Source organism: Trachinotus anak, unplaced genomic scaffold, assembly GCF_046630095.1.
Source record: "Trachinotus anak isolate AG129_WGS33_773 ecotype Australia unplaced genomic scaffold, CSIRO_AGI_Tana_v1 ptg000007l, whole genome shotgun sequence".
Taxonomy (NCBI): Eukaryota; Metazoa; Chordata; class Actinopteri; order Carangiformes; family Carangidae; genus Trachinotus; species Trachinotus anak.
The window spans coordinates 4230403-4252904 of NW_027273858.1; the positions used below are offsets into that span (position 1 = coordinate 4230403).

The 22502-nt window shown below is 40.6% G+C and overlaps 1 protein-coding gene across 3 annotated transcripts in view; it reads left to right on the forward strand.

Annotated features, from left to right (window-relative positions):
* gfra1a (gdnf family receptor alpha 1a) overlaps positions 1-22502 on the forward strand; it is a 219076-nt gene that overhangs the window by 129378 nt on the left and 67196 nt on the right. For 2 of the 3 annotated variants that reach the window (XM_071479988.1, XM_071479989.1), the window contains one exon: positions 5535-5690. The exons of the other annotated variant lie outside the window; for it this stretch is intronic. In XM_071479988.1, the coding sequence (XP_071336089.1) occupies positions 5535-5690 (156 nt within the window). The remainder of the gene's footprint in view (positions 1-5534; positions 5691-22502) is intronic. 3 annotated transcript variants of the gene reach the window in all.

Sequence of the window (22502 nt, forward strand, 5' to 3'; positions counted from 1 at the left end):
CTTTGGACATCTGACAGAAAGTTTTGGTGATGTTAGCTGTCTGATGGCATGTCTACACAGATGAAAAGCATTTACTCATGTTACATGCACCTTCACCCCACCCAAAGCATATTTTTATGATTCAAGTCTATTACATTTTACATGCATAACTACAGTGATTGTGTTGACTTTTGAGTGCAGCTAAAACGGCGGTGGCCTGCACTGAACATTGTGCCTGAATGCATCCTGTGTAGATACAGACAGAACACTGAAGCTGCTGCTGCTCTGCTAACGTGCTGCTGAAGCTATGCCTCCTGTGTTGACAAGGTGTAAGGACAGAAATCCATCTATCAGCCAAAGAGTTTAGTCCAGAACAGAATATCTCAAAAAGTACTGCCACAAACAGGCTAAACATTACATGGTATAAGCTAGCTAATTATTAGCATATTTGCATACTTACATTAAAGGACCCATATTTAACACTTTTCTCTCTTCTGATTGGCTGACTGTTGTCTGAGTGATCAAACAGACTATCGAAGATTTTAGGTAAACACTCAGAGAAACCAAATCCTGTAAGTTTGGACGCTGGGTCTGGGAGGGTTTCAGAGCAGTGACTGCTTTGTTGTGACATGACAAATTCACAGAAGTCCTGATGGCTTGTTTTAAGGCTCAGTTTCTGAATACACGCTGTGTGCATTTCTCTGTGGACTGAGGCTTTGATACTTGATGAAATACAGCAAATGCGATTCAGGTCTGGCGAAACCCTCATGATTAACATTACTTTTTATGACTGTCACGCTTTGAGAGCTATGTTGATTTCAGTTACTCCTTTTAGTCTGTCTAAATCTCTCTATTTTGTTGTTTTGATTTTGTGGCTAATTTGTGATTTGTGGCTAATGCTAGTGTAGCTGTAGTCCTTTGGTATTGTTTTTCAGTCTTTAAGCTCCTCTAACCAGGCTTGGATCGATATTCGATAATGCCATTTTTCAGAATATTGAATGTTTTCAATAGTAATATTATTATATATTATTTAAAAACCAATGAAATATAAAATACAACAACCCTGCGTGACAATATCATATATCACGATGTGTGGGCTGGACTGCTTTCAGATATTAAAGCCAATATGTTTCTGGTATACATCCTTGTGCCGTCTACATTCATCCATCTGTCATGCAAGTCCTCATCTACTGTGTTTCGTCTGTTTGCAGTGCACCTATAGATCTCACGGTCCCATCCCCCACACGGGTTTGTTTTCTTAAAGACTCCCAAATCCACTGCCGACATTACTGTCCCACTGCCTTGTCTCATATGGAGCCTAATCAATACAGCGCTGTGTTAGATTGGAAACTTGAGGCTGTGTCTACAAGAATCTATTGATTTCCCTCTTCTTCCCCTGTTCCCTCCTTCTTTTCCGCCCAGGCTCTTCCGTTCAGGCTGGGATCAAAGGATTTTATCCCTCAGCAAGGTTTGAGGTGTAGAGTTCCAGACTCTTGTGTTCTGAGAGAAGGACACAGCCTATTGGGGATTTGTGTTTTCACTGACCTTGTCTCATCTCCGTACAGTTGATTTTAAGCATAAAACGCACAGTAATGTGAACTATCCAGAGATTCTAAGAGACGTATGAGCAGATTTTTAGTTGAATATAGAGAGCTTGAAGTTATTGGTGGTTTGGCTCAAGGAAAATTCCTCTACATTGTTGAAGAAAGATTATTCTGATTCAGGGGTAGCTGTCAGCCTGCATTGTAAAATGTACTGTATTATGTAGCAGGGACTGAACCTAGATCAGTTTTAGTCTGCATCCGTAAGGCAATGTCCAAAGAACACTTTTATATTTCATGTCTCACACGCTGTATAACTCTTTGCTCGTATATTTCCTCATTCCAAGCAGAAAATTGACGCATCTACACTGTCATCTACTTGTCAGCTGGCCATTTAATTCACCTCATTGTTTCATAAATGACTGATCCAGCTGTGGGCCATTGCCAGAATAATTCTAACAGCAGCCATATCATCAGGTTGCCAGTCCAATTGCTGGCTGGCACTCCATGGGCCAAGGAAATCATTTAGTTAAAGGTGACCAGATTTGAGTCCCTCTGAGAGGTCTTTAATTAGATGTGAAGTGAGTGGGGGGGGGGGGGGGGGTGATTCATCATAGTTAATAAATCCGGTTGACAGCTCAAATCAGCAGGAGGGAGCATGTGCCAGGTATGCCTCCCACTGCTGCTTTATACCACATGCAAATATGGACAATTAACTTTTCCATACACAGTTGCAGATCCCTACGTAGGTAGTTATACATGAATATGTGTGCACATGCAGTCAGGAAAGACTCACAAGGATGGATTGCAGAAATATAGTACAAAGAAATTCTTAAGTGAAACATTTGATTTATGACAGTGTTCCCAAAAAATAGTTTGGTGTTATAGAAATGTTCTTTTAGTAGTGTGAAAAGATATTAAGGTTGATATTTGCAAAGAAAACCTGTGCAGATGTTGCATGCTGAAAGTGGGGTCGGAGTAAATTTGTTATCTAGTTGTTGAAAACAAATCTTTGCTTCTCAGTCAAATTTAACCCAATTTTAACCTAAATGTCAAAATACATTAAAGGTCCCATATTGTATAAGTGAGATGTCCATGTCTTTTTTTGATTATAGAGCAGGTCTAAGTTCTATATTAATTAACTAATTAATTAATTAACTCTGAAAATATCAAAGAGCTCAGTCCACTAGAAATGCACACAGCCTATTCAGAAACTGAGCCTTAAAACATGAGGAGTTCTGTAACTTTGTGATGTCACAACAAAGCAGTCACTGCTCAAAGTCGTGCCCCAAGCCCAGCCCACCTGGACCCACCATCCAGCCTTGCAGGATTTGGTTTCTCTGAATGTTTACAAACTCTGAACTCTGTTATATTTTTATTTGATCACTCAGAAAAGAGTCAGAAGAGAGAAGGCTCAGTATATATATATAGTCCAGTTTATAGACATCTGGGCATCTTTTGACCTGCAAATCACCAAATCACTGCTTACAGACCTGCCTGCTCCTAGATTTAAATTCAGCCTGTTTGCGCACTTTACTATACATAACTCTTTCAAATGCATTAAATGTGGCAAATAACTGCAGTTGAATCAACAGTGAAGAGAAGATTGTTTTAGAACAGCGTTGTTAATTACAACTGGTTATATTGACATTGTGTTTCACTCGGCTGACTGAGGCTGCAGCTGACCAGTGGCAGGTGCGTCAGAGCCACGGCCTTGTGTTAAGCTGCTGCTCTAAGCCCTCAGCTGCACACAGTCAACTCGCAGGATTAACTTGCCTCCGCTCTGAACGTCAGGGCTTTTGCCGTGTCTTAATAGAATTTCATACTCTATCAAAGCAAACTGGACTGGGCTGAGCTATACTGTTTCATTCTTTTATCCAAGTGGATTTGTAGAGTTATGCTTCTTCCCCTGCTGGAAATTGTCGAAATGTCTCATTCTTACCCCAAGTCTCTCTTAGGCCTCTTTTGCCCAGGTCTTGTTGTACCGTAGACATTTCTTAAATCCATTAGAGACAGATTTCACTGTCAGACATCAACAGAGACAATATTAGCAATAGGATTAGTAGTTCTGCAATAGTTGTAGAGGATTTCTTGGTTTCTTCTTTTATTGTCTTAATGAACAAAGTGTAACATCACATTCCACTGTCCAAGCCAAGACTGTGAATTCATTTAGCTCAAAAAGTGTCCAGCAGTGCAAAGCCATAGTTGCTAATGTATTATAATGTTTTTGTCACCACATCTGTTTGTCTCTGTCATATAGTGTATAGTCATGAAAGCTAAGGCGTCGTTGTTTTGCCTCTTGGACATTCAAAATGAATAAATAAAATTGCATTTGTCATCCTGATGTTATTTTATAAACTTGCTATGTTGGGTCCAAGTTTATTCTGTTCACTCAAGCAAACAGCTTCAATCCACTTCTTGATTATGTAGTGACGTAGTTGTTGCATGTATCATTAGTACATTGTAGCTTTCATTGCAGATGGTTGCTGATGCATGAAAGGTTATTTGGGTGAGTGTGCGATCATCACGCACAGCCTATCAGTGATCTGGCTTCATGTGTTTTTGTGAAACTTGACCTCTTCCAGTCTCTATCGCAATTTTTGCTGCAACTTTATTGCTTTATTGCCTTGTCGTACAGCAATATAAATTTTCTTGTCCTGCTTAGCACACTTTGAAGGTCCCTACTGGTCGATTTATACTGTCCTCTCTAAGCATGTTTGTCAATAGCCATAGTGCGTCTGATTAAAGCAGTGTCTCTAACTAACAAACTCCTCTCTTTGGAGAATAATAGCTTTACCCCCTTTCTCTCTCTCTCTCTCTCTTCTTCCTTTGTGCCTCTCCTTCTGATCACAGAACAGCAGCATCCCTGAAAAGCAAACACAGCCTTAAACACACACACACACACACACACACACACACACACACACACACACACACACACACACACACACACACACACACACACACAAATACACAACCAAGAGCCAAGAGTGTACATGCACCCACACACGCAATATGTGCAAGAATGCATGCACCCGCTGGCACCCAAAAACACACACATACACACACAAACAGCACCCAGCTGAGTTCTTGTTCTGTGCCAGTCTCTGCTCTCAGAGATGTTAAATGAGGGCATTGATACATAAATTTGCATTTGTTTCATCCACAGCCGTCCTCCCAACTAAAAATCTATAACTGCGTGCCCCCAATTTGCCAGGCAGTTTCAGATGCTTCTATTCTGGGCTTGTTTCATGTGAGTCTAGCATAGTGTTCGATCGATGCGCTTGTGTGCAGACTCTCTTCACACATAAGTGGGCTAAACACCGACCTCTCGCCACGCCAAATGTGCAGTTTGTCAATTGGTAATCTATGGAAACATTGCCTAAATTGTTTTTATGTTGCAGCTGTGCTTTTTATTCGTACTTAAAGCACACACACACACGTGTGCATGTGTGTGTGTGTCACACACACATGCAGCTTTAGTTTGAGTTAAAAGTAAGATTCAGAAAAGACCAATGATCCCTGATGTGAAACATTGTCGGTGTGGAGCTTGTGCAGAGCCACTGAGCAGGTGATTTGGAACAGTTGTGATTTTTTTGATTGACATCAACACTAAAGGAGCGGAGAGCTTCTTCTGACTCTGTCTGCTGCAGATAAGAACTATACTCCCTCAGCAATGTTACAGGCAACAACTCCTCTTTTCTGATTCTCCTCTGTAGGACACTTAACTCATCGTACAATTCTTCCTTTTATGAAGCTCAGGAATCATTAGAAACCTTGCTCCTGTGTGCTCCTTCTGCCTTTACCTTTGCCCACCTGGAAAACACCCAGAATGTGACTCCTGCCCGTCAGCTGAGTGAATCTGAATGCTGTCTTTCCGGTTCTTGTTTTACCTTTCTCCCTTTGACCTGTGAGTATCATTTTGGAGTCTTGACCTCCCTGTGACCTTTGTGAACCCTGATGACCCCTGATGGCTGTTGGTTGGTGGTCCTGAATGAAGCGCATCTCTTACAGAGAGTGGGGAACCTTGGAGTGCCTCCACAACCTCGGCTCCAGGCAGGGGGGGCGCCCAGGGCAGAGACCCCGCTCTGGGCAGAGGGAGCCCCTCCTCCACGGAACTTCAGGACCCCAGTAGAAACAGGAGAGCTCATCCCAATTGGGCCATACTGGGTAACGACATAGAGTTCTGTTTGTGTGTGTGTGTGTGTTGTTTGATCATGCATGATTGTTTTCTTGAGATAAGGTCAGACGTGTTCCATGTCTTCAGATTGTGTTCAGAATCCGCAGCTGGACTCTGCCAGTTGATTTTATTTGTTATGATTCAGGTTGAAAAAGTATAAACAACTGTTCTGTAATTTTGTGCAGTCGTTAACGGTGCACACGTCCAAATTCCTCACACAGCTGGTTGATGACGTATCTGTCATCTTAGGAGGTTACAGGTTTCCAAACAAAAATTTGGCTCATTTCTTTTTCATTAGCAATGTTTGTCTTGCTTTATGAAACATGTAGAAGTAGCTGAAAGTGAGCATGAGTGCACACTGTGGTTTGCTCTGGCTCATTTTGTTTATTCTGGGCTCTCCGGGCGTGAAGAGCTGCTGGTTATCAAAAATCATGAGTCTGTTCATACCAACAAACCCACATGTTATGGGCTGTTTCCTCCAATTGGTTCAGATTACATATAGTTCTTACTACTGATGAAGCAGACCGTATCTGAACCACATGAAAACCAAACTGTTAATTTAATGCAGCCACTCCAAAGATGTTTGTTGTTGACAGATGAGACTCGTAATGTCAACTTTTCTTGGATCTGTTGAACTGTTCACACTGACTTTACCCTTCTCGGTATCAGATTAAGCTGGTTATAGATTTTGGGCTCCCTTGGGACACATCTGAGAGAGGTGTCTGTCCATCGGCCTGTCCATCCATTTGTCTGCTTAGTCAGCTGTGTCAGGGAGGGTTGACATGTCCTTCAGAAGAGTTCCTAGAGCAGATGTGCTCTCTGTTGAAAAACCCTGGAGAAGAGATGGAGGGATGGAGTGGGAAGGCGGGAAGAGAGAGAGAACTGGGGGGGGTGAAGTGGAAGAAGTGGAAGATATGTCATGTTTTGATATTCCCACTGTGGCATTTTGGCTTATGAATTTCCATTTTAGAGGGCAGTCAATGTCTGTGACTGCTACATTAGTTTTATGGCCAAAAACAGCTTATTGCAGGCTGTGATGGTGCAAAGGAAATATTTCATTTTGCATCACAGCCTGCTGAAAAGTTAACTTGCTATGTCTTTGTGAATGAATTTGGTCATTATTTTGCAATTGACTGCATAATTTCAAATCTAGTGTAGATATACGCCCAGAGTGTGCATACACACACACACACACACACACACACACACACACACACAAGTGGACTAATAATTCTTTTATACAACTGAAAAGACGAGACTAGACGTCTGTGCAGCAGGTTATTATGACCCATACTTACGTTTTGTTGCTAGGCGACATCTAGTGGTCATAGTAAGTATGACGTTTATAGAGCAACTCAGTCCACGTCAGGAGGAGGTTGGGGTGGATGGAAGGGTCAACAAAACACGGGAATATAACACAGGAGAGCGGTGTTCGATTCCCATGTGAAAGTAGCAGTTCATGTTGTTTCTATTATCCATGACCATTCGTTGTTGTTATTGTAACCATGACAACAAAGATTGTCTAATGTTGAGGAAGTACTTATTTTAACCCAAATCACCATCTTTTCCTAAACCTAACCAAGCCATGACTGTTATTATAGTAACCAAGGTGACGAAGGAAGGTTCACCACTCTTGGTATAGTGCACGTGTTTTTTACTGTAACCATGACAACACAGGTCCGGTGCACCTGCCACCGTAGGGGCGCTATTTCAGGAGACACTGCTATGGGTCTTATCAGAGCTGTGTGGCTTACCTGTGTGGTTGTTCAGGTTGGAGGACTGGTTTACAAAGGCATGAGTGTTTCTCAGATAAATGTATGCATACACACACACACACACACACACACGCATATGTGTGTGGGTGCACCATGTTTGCACACACAACTGACCAAAGGCACCAGCACAGAAATGCACATTCTCTGGCAAACACACACGTCTTCAGCTGCGAGTCTTGCTGAAGGGAGGATTACATCAACAGGGTTGTGTGGTTGAATCATGCTGAATTTTGTCTTCTGACTAACACCTGAGGGGCAGCACACATCGTCTCTCTCGAATTCATTAGGAGCGTTTCCAGCCACCTGTTTTTAATGCATATTTTCACTTTGGGAAGTAAACACTTGAATGGAAATGGGTGAAAAGTGTAAAAAAAGTTTTAACCTTTGAGGGGTAAAAGTTGGTATATAGAGTAAGAGAAGATATGATAAAGGCAATGGAATATTTAAACAAACAGTGATGTAGTACCGGTTTCTGCTTCTCCTACTGTAAACAAGGCACTCTTTGCTGGGATTTACAGCTGCATGCTCCCACTGTGCAGAAAAAAAAAATCAGAATAAAAAGAGCAGCAGCATCAGACAGGCCTGTGCTCTATGAGGCTAATCCATAACTCATGTTGAGCCTGGAAAATAACCCTTGTTACATAAAAATAAGACATTATAGGTGAGAAGCAGCAAGGAAATACCATGATGGACCTGAGTGTAACCTTGTTTACTCTGACATGCTCAAAAAGAAGCTGCAGGATGTGCACAGATATTCCTGTTTTTTATTTTCTTTATCAAGTCATTGGTGCTTGAGAAATAAAGGTCAGTGAATATTTAGGATGATGAAAATGTAGGTGCATGGTCCTTCACTGTGTAGTGCAGCTCTGTAGTCCTTTGCGATGGGCACAGAAGCTCCATCCCCCTCTTCAGACACTTTTATTTTGACAAAGTGTCTCAGAGAGACATTTATGCAAAGGTTGATATGTCGCTCTGCCACTCTCCGCCTGTCACGCCTAAATGTTCCTGCTACAGTCTGAGTTGTGTGGGTTTGTGCCTGAGTGGGTGTGTGTGCATGTCTGTGTGTGTGTCTGTGTGTGTGTGTGTGTCTGTGTGTGTCGGAGAGAGAATGTATCCTCGAGGCTGCTGGTGTTCAGATTAATTAAAAACTTCAATCCCTCTGTTCTCTGACAGGAATATGGATGCCACCGAGGGCTTAACTGTAAATACTGTTTCTCCAAAATTGTCATTTAAAAAGATTCATCGTTCCAGGTAATAATTGCCGTTTAAGGTGCCACAGTAAGGGTTTGAAAAAAAGAGGAAATGAATGAATTGCCTTTTCCACACTTTTATGAGTATCACTTGTTTCAAATGTAAACCAGAGAATCGGTCTAACAGCAAATTTCACAGCATAATTTTTTATTGTAATTATAGTTTTCTCACCTTCTTCATTTATTTAAAGGTCTCATATTTTACACTTTTTCAGTGATTTATTTGAAGTGTTAATATAAGAAGATATATTTGTGGTTTTAAGAACCAAAAACCATCTAAATGTAGTTTTACATCTCCTCTCTCAGGCTTCTCTCTGGAGCTCTAATAACAACAGGTCAGTGAACCAATCAGAAGAGAGGCTCTGACTCATTCTTCTGATTGGCTGACTGTTTTCTGAGTGATCAAATAAAAATATAGCAGATTTCAGGTAAAACACTTAAAATCCTGCAACGTTGGATGGTGGGTCCAGGTGGACGGGGCTTGGAGCATGGCTGAGAGCAATGACTTCTTCGTTGTGACATCACAAAGTCACAGAAGTCCTGACGGCTCATTTTAAGGCTCAGTTTCTGAATACAGGCTGTGTGCATTTCTCTGTGGACTGAGGCTTTGATACTTTCACAGTATTAATGTAGAACATAGACCCGCTTTATAATCAAAAAGTACATGGAAATCTCCCTTTGTACAATATGGGACCTTTTAAATGAAGAAAAGAAAAACTGCAATGGCCTGTGAAAACTGTCCCTCCACAAACAAATGGCACATCATCAAAATCTTATTTTTTTGGCGGAGGTGTAGCCCGGAAATATAGATTGATGGGTAAAAGGCCCACAAAGACAAAAAAATCATTAATAACATAAATAGAAAAACCAGCTGGGCATGTTACCCACAGGACGCCATCTACTCTGCCATAAAAGTGTCTCAGTGAAGACCCCCTCACAGAATTCAGATGGTCTTTTTAATTGTAACAATAAAAACAGTGGTGCAACCCATAGAATGAATAATAAAACTACATTGACCACCATGAGGAAATCCCCCCCCCCCCCCCCCTCTTTTTCCCCATATCTGTCTTGTGGAGAGCAGCTCCATGGTAGATGAAAAGCAGACCCACTGGAGAACAGCTTCACTCTGGGCTCTTTGTTTTTCAGGCAGGTCGAAATGCTTTCTTAAGCCAAGAATAGTTTGACTTTTCAGTGAAAGGATATGAAATGGTTTCTTTTGTGAGACAGCATTTTATAAGAAGTGGTTCAGGTCTGCAGTTCCGAGGCTGCTGACAGTTTGAGACAACAGCCAGTTTAAGTGAAAAAAGGAAGAGAGGTGCAAGAATCTGTTGTATTTTTCACAGTAGTCACAAAGAATCATTGTAGAGCCTGATGTCTCTGCTTTTAATGATTCTGATAAGTGAAAGTTATTTTAAAGTGTGTGCACAGGTAATGTTTTTTCATAATGTCAGCTTTAAATTGGAGATGGGAAGTAACTATTGTTCAATATTTCCTTCTATATATGTTTTTTATAATATTGAAAAAAATGTTGTGTATTTTGTTGTATTTATTTTTGCAGGTTTGCACTGTCTGCCCTGCTGCTGAGTGCAACTCGCATTTCACTGCTTTGTTTTATGTACATTGTACCGAACTGCTTAGTTTAGTGGCAGCATCACTAATACCTGAAACATCAAATACAATACTATAATTATATAATATAAAAAACAATGATATTGATGAACAATAATATTGTATATTGTGATATTTGGGCCACACTGATATTACATTTTGGATCCCACCGAAGCCTAAACTAAGTGCAGAACTAAGAATTAAGAACTAAGCACGATTTAGGGACTGATACTTAGCTTAAACATAGTATTTCAGTTGTTAGAGGTTTCATCATTATTTCAGAAACAGATATTGTACCTTTTACTTGTTTAAATTACTCTTTTAATACACCTTTTACCCCTCACTTGTAAATCACTTTTGATAGAAGCATCTGCCAAATGAATAAATGTAAATGTAAATTTATATTTAAGATTTCAAAGTGTAACAATCTGAAGCAGGGTTGCTGAAGTCAGATTTTTCAATGCAGAACTACTATCTATAATGCAGCATTTTTGATTAAGTGATTTGAGTAATTCACAGAACAGTGTAAGAACACCTCTGACTACAGTTGCCACGGCAGGGAACAAACCTGTTCTGTTGAGTCTCTGTACCACCCAGAACACACCATCATCATCTCGTGGCCTCATCAGCTCAGCAGATTGGGCCACTGGCCTGCTGTCTTTTGGATGAGCTGTTATCATTAAATGAGCAAGACTAAAATCTCCTCACAAACCAAATGAGTCATGACTGTTTGAAAGAGAGAGCTTATTTTAAATCAGCATTCTTAGTCAGAGAAGCTTATGAGGGGCCACGCCCAGAGCTTTTACACTTTCATTCCCTTTCCACAATTCTTAGAGCTTTAATGTGAAATACTGATGATAAAACAGAATCGGAGCTGTAAGGTAAATATATTATTTAGCAACAGTAACAGCTTAAATAAGCATCTTTAGAGAAAACTTGTGGCACTTCATAAAATATTACTAATCTGCGTAAAATAAGCATCAAGTGAGAGATGTACTGATGAAGGAGATAAAACGATCACAAATACAGGGACATGTGAGAAATATTTAACATAAAGGTCCTTGATCATCATTCACACAGTGACGATGACGCTAGAATATTTATTTTCCTGGTGTGAAGCATGCAGCAAGAGTCACTGGTAGAGTCATAAAGCACAAAACCATTTGACTATAGTGATACAGTTGGTACATAATTCATGAGAGTGGCACATGTGTTTCCATCGCGGAGGCACAGCAAGTGCACATCAATCTGTCTGACTGCAAGTAGACTGGCTGATGTGGTTAAGATTCATGCTGTGATATTTTTTTCAAAAAGCAAACAGGGTTATACTTAATTTTACAGCTCTACTAAGATACCTGGAAAGAATTCTCCATTGTGACAATAATTATGGGGAATATAAAGACAATGTTCTGAGACAGTTACTTGAGTTCACTTAGCTGTGTGAAGTTTATAAGTATTTGTAGATTTCCATTTAAACCCAAGTAAATGTCAGCTCATTGTTCAAGAGCCACTTTAGGGCTGCACAATATGCAAAAAGAATCATACTGCAGTTATTATGGCAGAATTTGTGATTACAATATAAGTCACAATTTCAGTTGGAATGATTGTTTTCATTTTCACTGAAAAAAACTTAAAATAATGACGATGTGACGTTTGTAGAGTCTTGTACCAAACAAGCATGTTCCCTTTCATCTGGAGAACATGATTTGTAGGCCAGGGGATCTCTGTAGCAATACAACACGTATGGTGCTCACAGTGCACAACAATGTTGTGATACATTTTACCTTACAATACAATTTGGGTATTGCACTTGACCATATTGTGATTTTGATTATGTTTCGATAAATTGTGCAGCCCCAATCCACTTTAACAAATGTGAAGAATTCATTTCAATTAATAACAAATTAATAACACATTTTTTAATGTTGAGCTGAACATAAAGAGTCTTTAGGTTACACTCGCAAATGATTGAAATTGATAATTCCTCCTGTGAATATACTCTCTTTTCAAGGAAATCACAGGGAACTATAAAACACGTAAAAGATTAAGTGTCACAAAAATATTCCACTGCTGCACATTAGATATAACTTTCACATTAGCCAGACTGATGCTGGAGTTTTTCATTAAAGACTGAGAAATACAATAATGATCTACTGTGTAGAAAAACTGTGATGGTGATATTAATCCCAAACATATTTTTAGAAATTCTGCTCTGAAATATCTTGTCGCTGTTACTCAGCTATCATCAGCCAATATATCAACTTCATTTTGCAAAACAAAAACATGAATAAGAGATTTCCCCCATTTATTTAGTTTTGGCTATAAATTATAAGTTGTAAAATATGAAACATTATGACCACATTGTCACAATATGATTTAACTGAGTCAATAAATGACATAACTTTATAATACAAAATGACACACAAAGGGCTTTAAAATCAACACAACGTATCTGTACAAACAATTGTAGTGCATTTCCTGCATTTGTACTGAGTGCCTGGCCTAAAGCAAAACATTTTATTCTATTCAAATAGTGCAAAGTTTCGTTGATGTGAAATTATAAAGCAATAATGAGGCAGGATCCAGAGCCACAGGAAGAGAAATGAAACTAACGAACTGTTGGAAGAATACATATTTAAAGAGGTTAAGCAAACTAACAAACCCAGAAACTTCATTAGGCAAATTTCTAAAACAAGGCAGGGTCAATAACATGACTTAATAATTTTGTATTTACTCAAGACTCCTCCTCAGCTCCGCCGCTCGCTCACCTCCTCCTGTCTTATTTGTTCAAGCAGAGCGGCACAGGTCACTGAGCGTGGTGTGAGCCCCCGAGGGAAACCGTGGCAGTTGACTAACCAGACAGGAGCGAAATACCCACCGCTACCACCACAGGTTACAGGCACTGAGCCAAAAACACCTCGTAAAATATCACACCGACTGTTTGCCCGTCTACATTTACACTCAGATTCAAAGTTGCATTCACACACATGTACTTTATACACATTCATGCTAAAAGACCTGATAATGACGGAGCGTTCTAAGAGAGCTTGAAATAACACATAGAAAGAGCCTCATGAGAATCGGAGCTGGCATGACCGTGCCACCTAAAGGGGATGTGAGCGATGTGCACGTGCACGTGAGTCGGCGTTGTTATTATTCACAGATTGAGACAGACATGGTGTGAGTGGTTTTAAGGTCAAAGAAGACAGTAAGCAATGAAGCTGGCTGACCCAAGGTCAAACCACTTTAGGCTGTCAGGACAACTTACTGAGTGACTTTAATTTGTCATAAGCCTGAATCGTGTTATTTTGAAAAGAAAAGGACGGCTATTAACAAGCTGATTTGTTTTGATGGAGATGGCGATGGAGAAAGAGCCAAACACAGACAGAGACAGGAGAGAGGAGGCAGTAAAAGAGGCAGAGACAGATGCCTGCTGTCCCTGTTGCGTCTCTCTTTGTGTCTGTGTCCATCATGTGAGTGCACCGCTGTGATTGCTCACAACTTGTACTTCATCCATTATTCACAGCTTCGCATTGAGTGAGAGAGGGGAACTTATCACCGTCCAGCCAGAGGGACAGAGAGGTGAAAGGGACATAATGTGCAGTTGGACCAGCGAGAGGGCTGCACGGCCAGATGCACTAATGTGCATCGTGTGTGTATGTGTGTGTTCAGGTGTTAATGTGTGTGAGAGGCCTTGTTGTGCATCCTGCAGAGAGCCAGGTGTCCTGATGTGTGATTCACAATACTCTGCTGTTGTGCCTGTGGAGCATATCCATTTAAATCACACACACACACACACACACACACACACACACACACACACACACACACACACACACACACACACACACAAACAAACACAATGCTCCATTCTGTGTACTGAAAAATGAGCGGGGGCATCGCCTTCCCACTGCTCCCAGTATGCAGTGATAGTGGGAAGCCTGTGGTAGCTCAGACCCTGGCGGACAGTTTGGCATGGAACCACAGAGCTGTTTTGACTCGGTGCATTACGCTCCCGAGGACAAGCTGGGGGACTTGGCAAAAGAGTGAGAACTTTTGGCGGGAAGCGATGACATTTTAGCTAATACTGAGCAGTGTTAGTATATATTGAGGCTATAAGACGCCACTGTTACAGTGATCAAATAACACTGGGTTTATCACATGAAATATTACCTCCAGTCATAAGAAGCCAGCAGAGATGAAACTTGTAGCTCTTAACACAAAACAAATAAAACAGACTTTGTCTTCACTTTCACCTAAATCACATCACAAATAAAGCCTCTTCTCCTCAGGGAGTCCATTAAACCGACCACTTTCTGTAGCTCGTAGTAGTGGATCGGAAAAGAACTGTGTATATGCAGCTGGTGCAGAATGCTGCAGCTGGACCTTTAACTGTTACCAGGAACCTGCATCCGTGCACTGGCTACCAGTCAAGTATTGGAATGAGTTCAACATCTTTAATCTGTTTTGAAGGCTTTACACGGTCCAGCACCCCCGGTACATCTTTGAGCTGCTCTGCCCCCCTTTTCCATCCCCAGATCTCTCAGATCCTCAGAGCAGCTGCTCCTGGCTGTCCCTTGGTTGAGGCTAAGGGGAAAGGGTGATCAAGCACTTGCTGTAGCTGTTCCAAATATTTGGAACAGTTTACCTTTTTTAATGGATAAACTCAAAACCCACGTTTTCTCTGGTTTTTGAGTGTCCCAAAGATTTTATCACTTTTTTTTCACTTTTAGCCTGTGTTTTTATTTCAAACTGGTCTCTGTCTGCCTCTGCCAACGGGATAGTTAAGTCATCCCAAATGCTATCTCCTTGCTTTTGGTTCCCTGGTGGTGGAACAAGCTACTGACTGCTATAAGAGCAGGGGAGTCCCTCTCTATCTTCAAGAATCTCTTCAAGACTCTTCCATGAGCACCTCCTCTCCTAACACCTTTAACACCCTAATGTGTCTCACCAACTCTTACTATGCACTGTTGCTGCATTTCTTTATTTGATCTCTTTGTACTTTAGATAGATGTTGTACTTAGTACTTACACCAAAGTCTCCTACTGCATTGAAGCTTTCGTGATTTCCTTCACTTGTAAGTTGCTTTGGATAAAACGTCTGCTAAATGAGTAAATTTAATGTCATGTGACTTTATACTTAATTTTTATTAATACATTCAAACACCTGCTTAGTTTACAGTATGAAATTTGGAGTCTTTAGGCAGTCAAGTCTCTGGTCAAGTTCAAGTGTCAGAGTCTCAAGACCCTGCATAAGTCTGGACTCTGTGGATTTGAGAGGAGGTTAGAATACGAGTTAGATATTTTTAAGAGCAGCAGCAGTAGTTGCATATTTAAATTTCACCACTAACTGCTCACATTGAAGTTTGTATATCAGCTACAAACACACACTGAGTTTGTTCAGTTTAGCTTTGTTTCATCCATCCTGAAAGCAACACAAGGTTCCAGGACTTAAGAGCTCATATGAGTTTCAGAAATGGCAAAAATATAACCAAACAAATTACTAATCAAATGTTTTTACTTATCGAAAAGCACATGACGGCAGCAGTACGCTTGTGCCAGATTGCTGCAGGGCAGACAGCTTCGTGAGCTGGGAAAGTGGAGGGGATAATGATGTAAATATTGGGCATTGGGACCCCCAGTGTGGTCACTCAGCCGCAGAACACTTGAATTATGCAGCATATGTCATTTTCTGGTTTGGTTTGGAACTCAAGCCTCGGCTGTATGTTGACATGTGAAAGTCATAACAGAAGACGCATTTTTTAGCTGAGTGTTGTGTGTGTGGTCTTGGAATGTAAATCAAATCCTGGTTTTTATCGTGTCAGAGCTGAGCTTGTTGAGACCCAGGTCATTTTCAAACCAGTTGTCAATTCACATTGGTCGAAGTCCCGGGACTTTGTGGCTTTTATGCAATGATGAGGTTTCACCAGTAAGAACCACATTACATTAACAAATGTCACCATGTTGGAGCAGGCAATTCCTTCCCTGGCAGAGAGTAGTGTGGGAAAATACTTTCAATAAGGACACTGAACTTTGAACAATGCAAAGGGTGCAGGGCTTCCTGTAGTCTGGGCCTTTAGAGTGTATTATGTGGAAATGTGAGTGAGCACCTGCTCTGTTTCTACCTGCTTTTGCGTGACAGACAAGATGTTTAGCAGGAAGAGGGGAAAAAGAGATATTGGCTGGTCACATTTATTTATTCACATGACAGGTGAATACTGATTTGTGTGCGTAGGTGTGTGTGCAGTTGTGTTAATGAGTGTATGTGCAAGTGTGTATGTGTGTATCTGGATGTGTGAACACTCAAATTTGCGTCTCTGCCAGTGACTCATTTTGGAAATGCCCTACAGTGTATATCACTGGAAAGTAGAGTTTAAGAGAGTTAAAGTCAGAGTTGGATTTGCTGTGCAGCTTTATGTGTGGAGGTATAAGAGAGAGAGTGTGTCTATGTGTGTGTGTGTGTGTGTGTGTGTGTGTGTGTGTGTTACAGAAAGAAAGAGACAGACAGAGCGAGCCAGCAAGCGTAGGCTGTGTGCTTAAACTTGAGAGATTTACATGCAAAGCACTGGTGCTCCTGCATCTTAACTTGGGGAGGTGAAGGTTGAAATGTACTCAGTGCAAATGCGCTTACGACTGGCGAGGAAACCAATTTCATTTACAAGTGGGAACTCAAAGTAATGTATTCCTACACTCAACCGCACTCCATCTTAAGATGTTTGACTTGTTTTCCTGACTGGAGATTTATACCCCAGAATAACCAGGCTACGATACGATAAGTTAATTCACCCACAGCTGTTTAGCTGAAGCACTTTCAGACAGAATTAGCCGCCCGTTTTTATACTTACCAGTGAACTAATACATGAAGTCCCTCTGTGATGGCTCAGCTGATGAAACTTTTTTTTTTTTTCTAATATTTCCATGGAGGTTAACCACTTCAGCTCGGCATGTACCAGAGGTCTCCTGCATGTGAAGTACTCTTCTCCTCAGGGTTGCAGTGCGGTTATGGAGATAAGAGGAGGGAGAAGTGTAACTGCTTCTGCAGTGGTTAAATGAATGTGAAAGTATATATTAATGTGTCAGCTCATTTGTTGAACAAGAGCGAATTTGATCCCGATGGAGTCTGAGGTCATTTATGCAATTTTGCTTCACTTTCACAAGGGAACAGAACTCTTTAATTTTATAACTTTCAAGCCCCTTAAACTGTGCATGTTGAAATGTGCATGGAAGTAGTAATTTAAATATGTAGAACAAGTGCATGTGAAACCTAAAAGACCAAAGTAGGGTATATAAGTTGTCTATTATCATTAGCCAGCTCTTGTATGATTATATGAAGTAGTTTGATAACTTTACCTTTATAATCTTTATGTGCATTTTCAGATTCACTTGTATTTCTGCAGTCATGTTTGCTACTGTAAACGTGTTGAAAGTTTGCATTCTGAATTTTTGGAAATTACGTTTCAGTTCCTCAAATCTTTCACACAACCATGATTTTTCTCCAAAACTCAACACATGCTGTTTTTCTCTTTGGTGTGAGGATTTGGTATTTAAAGGGTAAGAATCTGAACTTATAGCAGGTATTGTCAACTTTTTTTGTGTGACATCACAGCTGTTCAAGAATACACAACTTCCAACCTGATGAAAAAATATGAACACAATTTATTAAAGGTCCCATATTTTAAACTTATGTGGTGTTTTATTTAAAGTTTTGATATCCGTAAGAAGATGTATTTGTGGTTTCTAGCACCAAAAAACCATCTCAATGTAGTTTTACACATCATCTTTCACGCTTCTCCCTGGAGCTCTAGCAGCAACAGGTTTTCAGGTAAATATTTGGAGAAATTATATCCTGCAAGTTTGGATGGTGGAGGCAGTTGGGCCATGCTGGGGGGGACTGTTTTGTCGTGACATCATAAAGTTACGGAAGTCCTGGTGGCTTGTTTTAAGACAAGGTTTTTGAATATGTGCTGTGCATTTTGTCTGTGGATTGCACGTTTTAAAGCTTTCACAGTATTAATATAGAACCTAGACCTGCTTTCTAATTCCGAAAGACATGGAGATCTCACTCTCTAAATATGGGACCTTTAATGCTTTGCAGCATTGTCAAGTGACGTGTAAAACACAGTGATGCTCCTGTTTTCATATATTTCAATGTCATGACTTCTTCATTCTCCTGAAGCAGCTCTATTTTCTGGGGTTTTTTGGGTCATGCAAATGAGCAGCACACATTTTGCATCACTGTACAAGGATATTATCTCAGAGTACAACAACCTTATTTGCCCATTTGCCTGCCGACTTTGTAGATCAGTTACACACTGCAAAACTTCTCCCGTTTTGTGATTTACCTCCTGTCATCTCTAAATTATTTGTCCTCTCCTCTCTTGCTCTTTTTATCCTTTCTCCTCTCCTCCTCTCATCTCTGCTGTCTCTCCCTCCTTTTTTATCCCTCTCCTCTTTCCCCAACAATCCCCCTCTCTCCTCCTCTCTGCTTTGTGCCATGTTGTAGCTGGGATTATGTGCTCAGGCTGCCAGTTATGCTAGGCTTGCCTGCACTCCACTCCCTGGCCTATGGTGTATTTACACAAGGAATTGAATAAGTTGGAGGAAGGCCTGAAACTATTTCTTATTACCATTAGACTCCGGGAGGGTAATGAATACAGGGATTTGGTTGTCAGATGGGTGTTAGTGGGACCTGTGTGGATTCATGTCATGCAAACTGGGTTAGGAGGAAATACTTTTTCTTATATATCACATATATGAAACACCAGCAGAGGATACATATATACATATATATTTAGTTCTTTTTTGTTTAAGTTGGTTTTGGAGGGTGCTTTTTCAATTTCACTTTCACACACAAGTTTTAGTTCGTGTTTTTCATTTTCCCTGTTTACATAAGCGTTTTTGTGCCATGTTTTACTCACAGCATCAGTCAATTGTAATAAAAAAAGCACTTGATAAAGCTGAATCCAGATAAATAGACCCTGTAACCCTGCCTGTTGTGTCTTTAGGGGCTTAGTATGGAAAGACTTCATTTCCAAACCATAAATCAGGATGTAGAGAACAGATGTGACTCCTACCTTGGCCTTGCTTGGCTGTGACTGCGGCTAATCTTTTTGTCCACATAGAGGATCATATCGCAGCTCAAGTAGCACACAGGCATAGGTGAAGTTAATTGCAGTAAGTCAGCATGAAGCCTCACGCGAGCAATTCATTTGTGTTGCCCTGACTTTGTCTGAGCATCGTGGGACTTTTGTGAAGGCGTGAAGGCAGCTGTTTCTCTGTCCATGAGAGATATCACTGTTGATATGTAGAGCACACCATCCCAACCACACTTTAACTGCTCTGTAAAAAAAAAAAAAAAAAAAAGGGTATTTGCTACAGACATGTTGCACCATTTATGATGAATGGAAAGTGATATCTACAAAAAATAAATAGCAGCTGCAAGTTGTGGGGATTGAATTTAACTGATATGTGGAGAGGGACGTGTAAAGATTTTGGCGCTGAATTCTGTTGCCAAAACAGAAAGTAACCGTACCTCCGTGGCATCACTGTGGGTTCAGAATGAAACCAGCTTGTGTTAGACTCAGAGATCAGAGGACAGAAGAGTATCGCTGCTTAACAGATGTGTAAATGATTTTAATGCTTTTAAAGTGTGACTGGGAGGGTTTCTGTAATATTTTTCTATCTTAATATTTTTCTGTCTTATTTTTTCTTATTTGTGTGACATGTATTTTGTATAAATGTTCATATTTGTCTCATTTGTTCAGTTTAATAACTCCTCTGTTGCAACAAGCCGACTGAGTGCAGCAAAAGGTATGTGAAGAATGCTGTTGAGTTGAAGCTGTGATGAGTTATAGTGTTTTCTTACAGCCTCAATAGTTTATCATAACCCTCATTTCCTGTACTCATGCTATCACTATACTGATGTGGACACATGAATAGGGCACATAATGTGGCTCTCTGGAGCATTCAGCTGTACAAGAGCTATGTTAGCCAAATCATTTGTTCTGTCTCTGCACAGGAAAGTCTGTCTGTCTGCACTGCTTTCATACTATTGCCTCCACTTCACATCCCAGAATTCCTTTCTGCGTAAGGGAGTTGAGTAAACAAGGCAGTTATTTAGCAATGATAATGTGCCGTCTGAAGAGGTCATGTTGTTTTTAGATTGCACAAGGATGGAATTAATTTTGAAATTGCAATACAAACACATGAGCCCACACATAAACACTGTTGTAGCATCAGGCTGCAGCAAAATAAGAAACAAGGCCTGAGCACATTATTGTGGAGGAAGCAGGCTGAGAAGAAATCTTGGCAGACAACAGGTGGACATTACTCCTGATGTGGCAGCAGCCTAATGAAGGCTGTAAAAGCACAAAGAGAGAGAGAGAGCACAGGTAGACAAAGAGTGAATTAGAGAACAATCACATGAGCGAAGCTGTGTCCGCCATGACCTCCAACCCACCCCCCGCTGTTCCAATATCTGACTGCTTTGATTGGTCTTGGAGAGAGAGAAGCCAATTAGAGAAGCTCTGCAGGGAGGCTTTGACACCATAAGTGAGTCTGCATGCAGGTTTTTTAACTTGCACACAAGAAAACCTCCATGGAGTAAAAACAGAAATGTCAAAGTTTTGCAAAAATGTTTTAATGCAGCAGTAGTGCAAAGTTAGTGTGTTTTCGAAGAGAAGTTGTGATAAGGAGTAATGGAGAATCGAGTCACGAGTCACCAGATGTGTTGCAATAGAACAACCGCTTCATGCTTCCACTTCACAAGAAAGGTCACAGTGTACCATATGGTGATGTATATATGGGCCGAAGGGGAAACAAATTCATTAATTAATAAAACTTACTCACGCACCATTTTGAAAAAGAAGAGGAAACCAAATTCTGTTGTGTTCATTTGTTTTGCCCTCTTCAGAGTAGTGCAAAAAATTAGTTGATGGAAACATATTGATTTGTAGTTTTATTTTGTCGACCTCTTAAACATTGAAGACATTGAGCCTATCTTCTGATTGCAAGGCTCTGAGCCTTCTTCTTCTGATTGGCTGGTCGGTTTTTAAATGATCAAATAAAAATAGATTTGATTCCAGGTAAACATTCAGAGAAATGAAATCCTGCAAGGCTGGATGGTAGGTGCTGGTGGGCTATGCTGGACCAGGCCTAAGCATTGGGGTGACTCAGTTAAAAGCTTACCAGTAACATATGTTACATTTGTTACCCCCCCACCACCACCACAGCATAGAAATGTCCAGCTGCTGGGCCTAACGACTTGGCAGAAACCCTGAAGTTTTTTTGGTCTTTGTTCGTCAATGAACTTTCATTGAGTCCGTGTTAATACCCGCTGCCCTGTGAGTTCACTGATTAGAATACCTGCCCTATACACTACATATGTGTCAGTCAGTCATATGTCATTGCCAAAATATTGGTTTTTAGATGTTAAAATACAAAGATTTCACCATTGTTATGAATATACAGTTTTCAGATCTGTCCTTTATATAGAAAACATAAACATTATGTCCTCTGCTAAAGGGTATCCCAGTGGGAGATGTAGTGAGTAAGCTGTGGCAGGACAATTCATCCAATAAAAGCTCTTGTTGCTTTTTAGGTGAATTGTGATGCTGGTGTAGATATTGAAATTGAGAGGAATCTGTCTGTGAAATGAAGTTAAAAGCAACAGATTGAGGCTGGGAGTGTGTTATTGCTTTGTTGCTTGCCTCTTGCCAGAGTAATCTGTTTAGGCGCTGACACTTGATCTAATCAGCTGCCTGATAGAGGAGCACATTTTACATTTATGAGGGGAAAGCAGTGTGGATCAAGGGGGGGAAAAGCATTCAATCTGAAAGGTAGATTCACACACATGAAACAAACAAACATGGATTCACACACACACACACACACACACACACACACACATACCATACACACACATAAGTGTGCACACAGGGAAATGCACAGTCACATGCACCCTCCCCCTACAGAAGCTGTGGCTGTTTTTCATGTACATTAAACCTGCTTCCAGTAACAGGCAAGATTCTCAGCACTTTCCGAGTTTTAGATGAAGAATTGTGGTACTGCAGAGATGCATAGGGAAACATGCTAGTTTAATACAGACCCCAGCAGAAACCACATCATCATTGTTTTTCTGGTTGAAAATAAAATGAAAAATTACTATTCCC